The sequence below is a fragment of the Meles meles genome, chromosome 3 (genome assembly GCF_922984935.1).
Source record: "Meles meles chromosome 3, mMelMel3.1 paternal haplotype, whole genome shotgun sequence".
Lineage (NCBI taxonomy): Eukaryota > Metazoa > Chordata > Mammalia > Carnivora > Mustelidae > Meles > Meles meles.
In genome coordinates this window covers 82,096,714-82,109,278 of record NC_060068.1, presented here as the reverse complement: position 1 = coordinate 82,109,278, position 12,565 = coordinate 82,096,714, and the positions used below count along the sequence as shown (strand labels likewise).

At 36.5% G+C, this 12,565-nt stretch overlaps 1 protein-coding gene across 1 annotated transcript in view; it reads right to left on the bottom strand.

Moving 5' to 3' along the window:
* The window catches only part of ANKRD31 (ankyrin repeat domain 31), a 148,259-nt gene that overhangs the window by 95,929 nt on the left and 39,765 nt on the right, over positions 1 to 12,565 (bottom strand). The window contains 4 exon segments of the mRNA XM_045998906.1: positions 4,792 to 4,947; positions 6,387 to 6,496; positions 9,104 to 9,372; positions 11,542 to 12,099. Of these exon segments, the coding sequence (XP_045854862.1) occupies positions 4,792 to 4,947; positions 6,387 to 6,496; positions 9,104 to 9,372; positions 11,542 to 12,099 (1,093 nt within the window).

Here is a 12,565-nt window from a genome sequence, read left to right as displayed (position 1 = left end):
GCTTAATGTGGAATTCTTTTAACTTTTCAGTATGTTTGAAATTTTCCATAATGTTACAAGAAATTTCAAATGAATTGAACTTCACATGTGAACTTTTGAAACATAACCACTTAAGGACTACCTGTTTTATTTTTTATTCATTTGAGAGAGAGAGAGAGAGAGCGCGCGCACAAGCAGGGGGGAGCATCAGAGGGAGAAGGAGACTCTCCGCTGAGCTGGGATCCCGATGTGGGGCTTGATCCCAGGGCCCAGAGATATGACCTGAGCTGAAGGCAGACGCCCAACCATCTGAGACACCCAGGAACCCCAGGAACTACCTATTTTTAAAAACAGAATATAAAAATTATCTCCCTCTAACAGTATTTGATAAAAAGTGTGAATTCATTTAGGTTTCAGAAATTTGTTTATCAATGTGTATACTGGTTAACCTGATTATCTGCCACCAGTCTAGCATGAAAAATGAAATATGAGCAATCCAAAACTTATTAACTTTGGAATGTAGATGATGATTTTCCTCCTAGGAAACTTCCTTTCCTTACTTAAGCTTTGCTTAAGCTAAAATAAGAATTAGTTCCCTAAAATGGACAAAAACAGGGTGCCTGGGTGGCTCAGTTGTTAAACGTCTGTCTGCCTTCTGCTCAGGTCATGATCCCATGGTCCTGGGATGCAGCCCAGTGTCGGGCTCCCTGCTCTGCAGGAGGCCTGCTTCTCCCTCTCCCACTCCCCCTGCTTGTGTTCCCTCTCTCACTGTGTCTCTCTCAGTCAAATAAATAAAATTTTAAAAAGAACATTTTTTTCTTTTTAAAACTTTAACCATCTTAAAGGAAATCTCTCTAAAGTTTTGTTAAGATAATAAATTTCCCAGAAAGAAAAAATAACAAATTTTAAATAAAGACCATAATATTCCTTATAGGCTCTAACATAGCATCTGTTAACGCCCACAGAGGTGTAAGTGCACGCTTTTCTGTGTTATACAGTCCTCAACAATGTGGCCTCTCATTTTTATGTTTTTATCTGTCTCTTGCCTTGCTGTTAAGCTTCTTGCTATTATCAATATCCTGTACTGTGTCAGCCTTTCCTTTCAGTTCTAATGTGCCAGAGACTTAGGAGTCAGATAGAATTCTTTGTAAAATAATGCTCAAGACATTGGTTTGAGAGGGTTTTAGCAAAGTTATGAGATCTGTTTTTGGGTATTCAGTTTCTTCAGCCTACTTTCTGGTTTTACCCTTTTTTTGTTGTTGTTGTTGTTGTTGTTTTTTCATTGTGAAAGCCCAAATCAATCTTTATTTCTACTTTGAAGATAGGAATTCTGTATTTTCCTTTCTGTCTTTTTGGCAGTGAATAATGGGAAAAAGAGTCTTGTCTCATATTAGGCTTGGATGATGGCATTCCTCCTTCATTGGTAGGAAAGAGATGGTGCCTAATGCTGCACTGGTGAGGAGTGGAAGTCACTTTGGGTTTTCCAAATGAAGCCATATGCCCCAAGACAGGAAGGAGTATCTATAGTCCACAGAAAATAAACTGAGTTCTAAGTGACTAGAACTTAATGTCTCTCTGATCATAGGTCTTGATGTCTATGTCCCTTTAATCCAGACAAATCAGTGGCTCCATCCAAGAAATATAAGGGAATTTTGTGATATATGTAGACATATATATACATAATGTTGAGATAATATATTAACATAAAGATATTAATGTTAGTCAAGCATTTACAATCTGAAAACATTTCCAGGTACATCATAATTTGGTCCTCAGGACAACCCATGAGGAAGGTAGTACAGTGAATATCATCCCCATTCTACAGATGAGACCACCAAGAGAAGACAATCAGTTGATCCTTCAACATCCCTCACACAATGAGGGGGGCAGAACGGAGCCTGAGCCACATTTTCCTGACTTTAGGACCAATCTAACAACCTATTCTTATAGGAACAGCTGCCAAATGAAAGCAAACAAGTTATGGCTAATGCTTATCCTCCACAGCATTGTAGCTGGCTTGTTGCTCTCATTGTTAACACCTCCTCTAAGCTGCAGGCAGCGTTGTGGAAAGAATAAAAAGTCATGATGCCAAATAAGATTTGTAATGTTTGTGAGTTTCAGAAAGCAAGAGGAAGCCTGGGCATGTAGTACACAGCTGATGATGAAATGGGACACTTACTGAGATGGATGTCTTTTTAAACACAACAGTTGTACACTGTGTGTGTGTCATGGGTGTGTGTATCTATCTTTATGGATGGGTGTATATAACAGTGTAAAAAATATGATCCTGAGGATCGAAAGCCCCCAAGCCTCATTAAATGCAAGTTTCTGAAATAGACTGATGTGTACTGAACACAAAATATTCATGTATCTCTGATGGAAATTATCTTTAGAGTGTGTTGGATGAATATGACGCTATAAATCCAGGGCTCGCCAAGGAAGATTTTGCCAGTGGCTTTGTAGACAGGAGGGGAATCTGGCCCACTGTGATTTTATCTGTTTTTGGAAATGGGGGTGCACCATTGTTTTGATAGGTAAAGAACGACTGCATCGTTGTTGTTTTTTTAATCAAAGACAAAGATATCATAAAATGTAAATGAGGACTTACAATGCAAATGTTACCTATGACAAGACCATCGGTCTGTTATTATAACGTCTTATTAATTCTCAAAAGGCACTTATTCTTTCTTGGATTGTATCACAGAATATATCCAAACTTTTCTAGTATACATATCTTTCTGTTTTTACAATATCTGGCACATAAGGGCATACTGTAAAAGCTGACTACAGTGAACTGCCATATTACGTGAAGGTCATATATCTCTTACCAGTAATTCCTGAACTTCACTGAGAATACAAATCATCTGAGGAAATATGTTAAAATGCAGATTTCAAGGTTTCAACCTATAGATTTCAAAGATTTTATTTATTTGACAGACAGCATTAACCTACAGATTTTAATTGTGAGTCTGTGTGTATGTATGTGTGTGTGTGTGTGTGTGTGTGCATGTGTGTGTTTTGGAGGGTGAAATAAACATTTTAAACAAACTGCATTTTAATTAATTTATTTTTTTTCTGCGTAACAGTATTCATTGTTTTTGCACAACACCCAGTGCTCCATGCAATACGTGCTCTCCCAATTACCCACCACCTGGTTCCCCCAACCTCCCACCCCCGCCCCTTCAAAACCCTCAGGTTGTTTTTCAGAGTCCATAGTCTCTTGTGGTTCGCCTCCCCTTCCAATTTCCCTCAACTTCCTTCTCCTCTCCATCTCCCAATGTCCTCCATGTCATTTGTTATGCTCCACAAATAAGTGAAACCATATGATACTTGACTCTCTCTGCTTGACTTATTTCATTCAGCATAATCACTTCCAGTCCCGTCCATGTTGCTACAAAAGTTGGGTATTCATCCTTTTTTTTTTTTATAAACATATAATGTATTTTTATCCCCAGGGGTACAGGTCTGTGAATCATCAGGTTTACACACTTCACAGCACTCACGATAGCACATACCCTTTCCAATAAACAAATTGCATTTTAAACAAACATTGCAGGTGACTCTGATGAAAATGGTTGTAGTCAAGTCTTTAGAAAGAGTACCCTCTGCAATTTTATAAGATGGAATAGTCAGATATAAAGATCAGAGCTAGGATGCCAAGTGAGAAGGAAAAGTAGAGAACAAGAGAGTTCAAAAAGCCAGGAAAGTATGTTAAGGATAAAGAATTCGTTAAGATCACTGAAGTATCTGGGGCAGTGAGGAGAAAGTGCACAATAAATGACTGAAGACAAGCAGAGAAGAGACACCAAAGATGTAAACGATGGCACAGAAAAGGGCTAATGAAAAGAAATATGTTATGAGATTCTTGAGAAGTCCATAAAGTAAAGTTAGAGGTACTACTGAACTTAAAGAGCAGATAGAGACAAATAGCAAGTACCACACATTTTGTAAGGAAGCAAGTGCTTTGGCTAGCAAGTGACGTAGGTGGTTCACTTGGGTATGGGATTTAGAGTAACAGCCTGTTAAAACCCTGATTATCATATAAATCCAGGCTTTGCTAAAGTAAGTGTAATCACCTGTTTGTCTATGGACTGTGCTATTCATCCCTGTGCATCGTAAGACTTTTCACACTGCTTCATAAACTGAAAAAGTCTAGAAACACTAGTAAAATTATGGATACATAAAGGTACTACCAGAGTAGCTTAGTGTTGCTAAGTACCTTGTACTTAAGTGTCCTTAAGGAATCTTTCTTGTCCAGGAGAACATCAGTTTTTCTCCATAAAAAAGACAATACCAGAGATCCAGCCTTGCAGAAAGAATGTTCTGAGCTCCCTGTCCCACCCCTTCTACCATGTACTCTGTTCTCTCCATATCCCTGGCCATTGGTCCTGCTGTACATCTACCATGTTATCTTGGTTTCCCCCATAGCTTACCATACCATCAGCTTCTTTCAGCTTTTGAGCTCACTTCTCTTCCATTGAAAGTTGAGTCTCACAGTAACAATGCCCACGCAAAGCCAGCAAGTCAGCCACAGGAACTGCATCCTTCTGTGGAAAGCCACTGCACCTGACCCACCTGGTAGGCCTTGGGCAGGCATAATCTTTGAAGGTGAAATACAATGTCCTTCTCCCTCCCTCCCCATCTTACCACTTTCCTGGGAGAAGATGGTGATGAACTACCTAAGCAGAAAAATCACATGGAAGCTTTCTGTTTGAGACTTGCCTTACACCCACATTGTCATACTTTCATAGGAGTGACTAAGCAGAAACTACAAACCACTCTCAAGATAATTGTGTGGTAACCCCAACTTACCAGCATAACTTGGCTGATTAACACTTCCTCCTTTCATTATATAATGACGAACAAGATCAATGTCATTATGCAGAGCAGCCTGATACAGTAAGTTCTCTCCAAAGATGTTTCTACGGTTAATGCTAGACAGAGATATTTCATTCCTCTTCATTTTTTCTGAAAGGAGGGGATAAACAAAAAAGAACAAAAAGTAATAATCCCTATTTGAAAACCAGGAAGAATACAGGTAATAGAGTGAATTCAGTCAACATTCTGGAATTGTATTATAAACGAGTATTTCATCCATAAACCCAACTATAATGTTATCTACACGCAAAAAGATAAAAGGAAAAATGTCATTAGTTTGAAAATACTTGCAGTATAAATCATATTTTATAATTTATAAATTATAAATCATGTAAGCAGTTTATGTTTATTGAAACCCCATGTAAGTGCATACGTGAGAAGACTAACAGATTACTTTCTTAAAAGTTCTGGTGAAAACGATTATTTAAATCTAGAATTAGACGTCATTAAACTCAACAAAATACTTAGTGCCAAAATGTGATACAACACCATGAGGAGAAACTCTCAGACATATACAAGGAAGATACAGAAATTAAACACAATGAGGCCAGTAAAGGAAATGCTAAATTTCTTTCTTTGCTACAAACAGTTGTCCCAAAATTAAATAAAGAAATATGATCTTGATCTGTACAATAGTTTTATTTCCTAAGCCAGGTAATAGACAATTAAAATAGATTCCCAGGTTATGCATATCAGGTATTATTTCTTCACTGTCTCTCCTAAAATACTGATACTCAAAATCCTGTCAATTTTGATGGATACTAGTTCATTTGGTTTTCCTGAATTTCAGAATAACTCTGATGATAGCTTTTATAATTTTGATCTAGCTAATCTGCTCCATCCTAAAATCTCACCAAAGTAACTGAGTTACAGCAGCACATTTTTTAAAAAAGATTTTTATTTATTTATTTAACAGAAAGACAGAGATCACAAGTAGGAGGAGAGGCAGGCAGAGAGAGAGGAGGAAGCAGGCTCCCCACTGAGCAGAGAGCCTGATGAGGGGCTCAATCCCAGGACCCCGGAATCATGACCTGAGCCAAAAGCAGAGGCTTTAACCCACTGAGCCACCCAGGCACCTCCCCCCCTTATTATATCTTAACCAGTCTTTCTACAGTCTTATGGTTTCTCATAGTTTCTTAGGTTATTCTTTGGGGTTTTATAGGAACAGAGAAATAACACCAAAAAATAACAGTAATTCCTCTATTCCTCTTAGTATGATTTCTCAAAGTCTTATGCTACATTGGTCACACCACAAATAGATCACATATCTAAATTTGAAAAGGGTTCTGTAACTCTTCTCTCCAAATAGAAGTATAGAAAAAATACCAGCTAATAAGCCAGAAGTTCATGACCTAGTTATGCTACCAATGAGCTGTGCAATGCTGGGAAAAATCTTCAACCTCTATGAACTTCCTCATCAGTAAAATGAGAAAGTCGAGATAGATAATTTCTAACTCCTTTTCAGTACCAGAATTCTATGTCTGTAAGTTACTTAATTAAAAAAAATAAAGAAATCAAATATGTCTCACCACTTTTTCCAGTAAGTTTTTTGTTTCTCTGCATCTGTTCTCCACTTTTGAGTCTGGTTGAATGCATATTCTTCCCTTTACCTTTAATCATTACAGCAGGATCCTGTATTCTTGAAAAATAAATGTGTTTTTAAAATTACTATCATGTTCTCTACAACCATCCATAGAGAATCATATTAAATTTTTACTGAGTTGTTAAAACTGAAAGGTATTTTACTGAGTTGCTATCAAAGAGCATGGCACTTAAATTATGGAGATGGCTCCTGAGTAAACTGCAGGTAATTCTGTGACAAGCATGCTGATTTTGGTGGTTTCTAGCCTTTTCTTTGTGCCACCTGTGGGTTTCTTTCCTTTAGGAGCAGTCACCTACAAGTATTCTGAGTCTCTTGCCCCTCATTCCCTAAACTGCCATGCCACTATCTATTCACCTTCTAGGGAAAAAGAGGCTCTTTAAAGAAAACAGGACTTGCCATGTGGGATTACACTGATCAAAAACTGCAAAATATTGGAATAAAAACAGACATATAGCTGAATGGAATACTGTAGAGTCAGGAAATAAACCTATATATAAGATGGCTAATTAACTTACAATAAAGGAACCAAAAATATACAATGAGGAAAGGACAATCTTTTTAATAAATGATGTTTGGGAAACTGGATAGCCACATGTAAAACAATGAGATTGGGCCTCAATCTTACATCATACACAAAAATCAATTCAAGGGCGCCTGAGTGGCTCAGTGGGTTAAGCCGCTGCCTTCGGCTCAGGTCATGATCTCGGGGTCCTGGGATCGAGTCCCACATCGGGCTCTCTGCTCAGCAGGGAGCCTGCTTCCCTCTCTCTCTCTGCCTGCTTCTCTGCTACTTGTGATCTCTCTCTGTCAAATAAATAAATAAAATCTTTAAAAAAAAAAAATCAATTCAAAATGAGTTAAAGACTTCATTGTAAGACCTGAAATCATAAAACTCATAGAAACAAAACACAGGGGGTAAGCACCTTGACATTGGTCTGGACAATCATTTTTTGGATTTGGCACCAGAAGCAAAGGCAACAAAAGCAAGAATGAAAAACTAGGGCTAATCAAACTAAAAAGTTTCTGCACGGAAAAGAACACCATCAAAAAAATTAAAAGGCAGCCTACTGAATGGGAGAAAATATTTGCAAATCATATACCTGATAAGAGGTTAATATTCAAAATATATAAGGAACTCATACAATTCAATAGCAAATTAAGCAAACAATCTAATTAAAAAATGGAAGAGGAACTAAAATGACATTTTCTCAAAGAAGACAATCAAATGGTCAACAGGTACATGAAAAGGTGCTCAACATCACTAATCAGCAGGAAAATGAATTTGAATTTGAATTTCCTTTATTATGTAGTGGATCACATGAGGTGACATTTTGATGAACCAAAGTTTGCAGCCCAAAGTTTGGATCTTCTAGAGTCTGCAAATAAAAACCACAGTAAGGTATCACCTCATACATGTTATAATGGCTATCATTAAAAAGACAGGAAAGAACAAGTGTTGCTGAGGATGTGAAGAAAAAAGAACCCCTGTGCATTGTTGTTTTTTTTTTATTTTAATTTTAATTTATTTATTTATCAGAGAGAGAGAGAGCAAGCACAAGCAGGCAGAGAGGCAGGCAGAGGCAGAGGGAGAAGCAGGCTCCCCGCTGAGCAAGGAGCCTGATGCAGGACTCAATCCCAAGACCCTGGGATCATGACCTGAGCCAAAGGCAGCAGCTTAACCAACTGAGCCACCCAGGCGCCCACCCCTGTGCGTTGTAAACATGGTGAGGACACTATGGAAAACAGGATAAAAGATCCTCACAAAATCAAAAATAGAACGACCATATGACACAGCATTTCTACTTCTGGATATTTAGCCAAAGGAAATAAAATTACTATCTTGAAAATATACCTGCACCTGTGTCCACTGCAGCTTTATTTACAACAGCCAAGACATGGAAACAACTTAAGTATCCATTGATGGATAAATGGATAAAGAAAAGTGGTGTATACACACACACACACACACACACAGACACACAATGGATTATTATTCAGCCATAGAAAAGGAAATCCTGCTGTTTGTGACAATGTGAAAGGATCTAGAGGGAATTATGCTAAGTGAAATAAGTCAGACAGAGAAAGACAAATACTGTATGATCTTATATGTGGCATCTCAAACAAAACAACCTAAACTCATAGATAACAGAGAACAGATTGATGGTGTCCAGAAGCAGAGAGGTGGGGAGTGAGTGAAATGAGTGAAAGTGATTAAAAAGTACAAACTTCCATTTATAAGATAAATAAGTCCTGGGGATAGAACATACATGGTAGTTCTGTACTGCATAGTTGGAAGTCACGGAGGGAGTAAATCTTAGAAATTCGCACGACAAGAAAAGAAAATTCTGTAACTGTGTGATGATGGATGCTAACTAAACTTAATTTAAAAAAGAAAGATTTAAAAAAAATAGAATTAGGTTGAAATCCAACAAATTTCTCTTAACTCTGTCTTCTTTTAAAAAAAAAAAAAGTAGAAGAGTTTTCTGGGTTAAAAAAAATAACTGTACAGTAAATAAGGCAACAACACTGAAAAACAAAGCTCTTCACTTAGGGGTAACTGTGCATTGACTCTAGTGTCCCAAGCATAGAATTATCTGTAAGGTCTGTAGCATATCTAAAGAGAGATATAATTTGGGAGTATACCTGAAATTCTTAGTTGAAGAGATATTACTTATTTGATCCTCACTGACAAGAATCTTTGGTAAAATCTTTTCTGGCATCTTATACAAGTCATCTGTGTGCTTTGCATCTCTGCCTGCTTTCAGTCTGGACGATCTCCTTAACACACATGGAGTATCCTGGACAGATTTATTTTCCACTGAATCTGAATTTCCTTTATTATGTAGTGGATCACATGAGGTGACATTTTGATGAACCAAAGTTTGCAGCCCAAAGTTTGGATCTTCTAGAGTCTGTAATAAGATGCAAATACACAAAAAACTGTAACAATGCAAAACATTTAAAATAAGAAATTAAGTTTTATCTTGTCCTTTGATTATAAAAAAATGCCTCTTATAATATGAAAGTATAAAAATTCACAGACCACATAATGAAAATTTAATAATATAATAAAAGCCAAAGCAGATTTAAAAGTCTAAGATAAGAAGAGCATAAGTAAAAATTATTCTTATCAATATTCATCCTTAAAATTCAAGGCCAAAACTAAGGTTACTCTGGATGCTTTAACTTCACAGGAAACAGGCAGCAAAAAATGACATATAAAAAGAGCAGAAATGTCATACGAGACCAGAGCAATGTTCTATTCAGCCCAGTGGTTGTTGTTTTACAGTAGGAAGTTCGAATTTTGTGGGACAAAATTGTATATAACTTCCATTATATTGATTTTAAAAGGTTATCAGTAAATCATGAATGACTCTAACTTTCCCTTAATAATCCATTATAGATTTAACTTTCATGAAGATATATGTGTTTTTACACATATCATGTAAACCTTTCTAGAGCTTATTTATATATACAGCTTGCAAAGCTTTTTAGTGTACCAAATTCCGTATTTTTATTATGGTTGAATAAAAGGGTATTTAATTTGTTCTCAATCTCTTTTTTACTTTTTTTGTTGTTGTTGTTAGTTCTCTCTTTATAGACTCTGGTTCTAGGGACTCTTTTTTACTTCTAAAAGGGTTTCTTTTTTCGAACACTTGCTAAATTCATGCTCACTCTATTAATACCCATCAATTATAATCTCTTACATTTTGTTTATATTACCTCTTTCCAGATTAGGATACTGGAATGTTTAATTTAATCTTCATGCCCTATCCCCATGATTAGTTTTTATTTCTGGATTTTTAAAAAAGTTTTATTATGTCGGTTTTGAGATGTTTTCTATGAGAACTGCACGCAGTATTATGCCAGGTATGTATTTTACAACATGAGCTTAGTAACGTGTTATTCAAATCGTCCCAAGAATGTTCATAAAAGTAGTCTGGTAATAGCCAAAAGAAAAAAAAGAAAAGAGATAAAAAATTAAAATGACTATCATTAGTGAGTTAGTTAAGTAAATTATACTTATATAATATATGTACACTCACACACAAAATATCCACATTGTGGAATAGTATTCAGCAAGTAAAAAGATTTTAGTATGCTACATTCACTGACACAGATAACCAAGATGTATAATCAAATTTTAAAAAGCTGCAAAATGTCAACTATACTTTCATAAAAAATATTTTTTAAAGGTGCAAAGTATTATGTATAATATGGTCTCACTTATACAGAATAAACTTACATAGAATATGCACAGAAAAAATTAGAGACAGATAAACCAAACTGTTAATAGTGATTAACTCCGAAATATGGAATTGTGGGGGACATTTTCAAAAATTGTATTATTAGGTATATTGCTGTAATGTTTTATTTTTTTAAATAATGAGGGTGTATTACTATTATAGTCAGGAAAAAAAAATAAGATTCCTATAAAAAGGAAAAAAAAATTGTCAACATAAAAAAGAGACTTGGCTTGTGGTAGCCCACTGCAGGGTCTCCAGGCATAATACTGCAGGAATTCTAAACCTCAGGAACTTTGCTACCCGACAGTAGCCTCAGATGTAGATTGCAAAGTTCTGCTGAAGCCAACATAACTTTTCCTTCTCCTGGCAGCCCAATTGCATATACTCTATCCTCAACTAGAAATTAATGTGGGGTATCTCATCTCAATTCCACACTAGGTAGGCATAGCAATTCTCTGAGCTAACAGAAAAAAAATCTGGTAGATAATTATTTCCGTCGTATATACAAGCAATCTAATGATAAGTCTCAGGTCTTTGATGAGAAACTTAACTAATTCAACATTTAAATCCCTTGAAAACTCTACCCCTGGAATCTCTAGAAAGATCAGCTTCAAACTGAAAAAGCATCTTCTGGGTGTTGAAATTTGGGAAGAAGATCTGAATTTAAGATAAAGTATATGGGCAATGAAGACGTGGTAAAAGTCACTATAAAAGGCGAAATCAGAGACTCACAGTTGCACTTACATGCTGCAGTGAAAGATGCTTGTCCTGCAGCTCCCCAGACTTAGAATCTTGTTCAAAGGGTGGAGCAGAACAAAGAGACTCAAAATTCACCTCTGTTATTTGTGTACAATCTTCACTGGTCTGAGACATCTTGGGCTCCACTCCTAAATATTCATTTCCAGCACTGAGACTGCTGCCTCCCTCTTTTCTGTGACAGATGGGTCCCACGCTGCCTTCTGATAATGTGTTTATGGCTGCTAACAACTCAGCTGGCAATGCATCATCCTTTGTATTTTCTAGGAAATCTTTGTAACATGTCAAGGATACTGATACGGAACTTGGAGAGTTGCTCAATGGGATGTCCAACTCTTTAGGTTCAAAATCACTCATTATTTCAAACAGTCTTTCTTCCTGAGTCATTTCTGGTGATGTGAGTAACCTTTCTAAGGCAGACACAAAAGTTTTAAGAGAACTTTCTTCATCCTTGGTTTCTTCAGAATTCACGGTCAATGTGGCTTCCTTTCCAGACTTAGAAAACTTACTTGGTGCTCCTAAGATCTTCTCTGGCTCTACTAACGGCTTCTCCTTTACAACCACCACATCAGATACTTCAGCAGTAGTACCAGACAGAAAGCTAATTTCAGGAGCATCTCTGACTGTGCTTAGTTCCTGCATATTCCAAATAGAAATTCTGTCATTACAGCATATGCTAAAAATTAAAATTAAAACTTCACAGTTTTCTAGTTTATCATCTTGGTAAATTACCACTAAAGGGTTTTATGAATTTTCTTCCCCTTCCATTAAAAAAAAAAAAACTCTTTACTAATCTCCTGTACCAAATTATTAATGACTCTGAATAATACATGGCTAAACATTCACAGTGGACCAAGAGCAAAATTGGCTGGGTCATAATTATAGATGCCAACTATCTATTCAACTAAGTTTAAATTATTTGTGCAAAGAGAAGAGGCAGAGATGGCATGAATAGTTAAATTAGTAGCTAATCTCAAAACTTCATTTCAGGTAATGACTGTAAAATTCTCCCTTGCCTAAAAATCACTCTTGGGGTGCCTGGGTGGCTCAGTTAAGCATCTGACCCTTGATCTCAGGGTCTTAAGTTCAAGCCCTGTGTTGG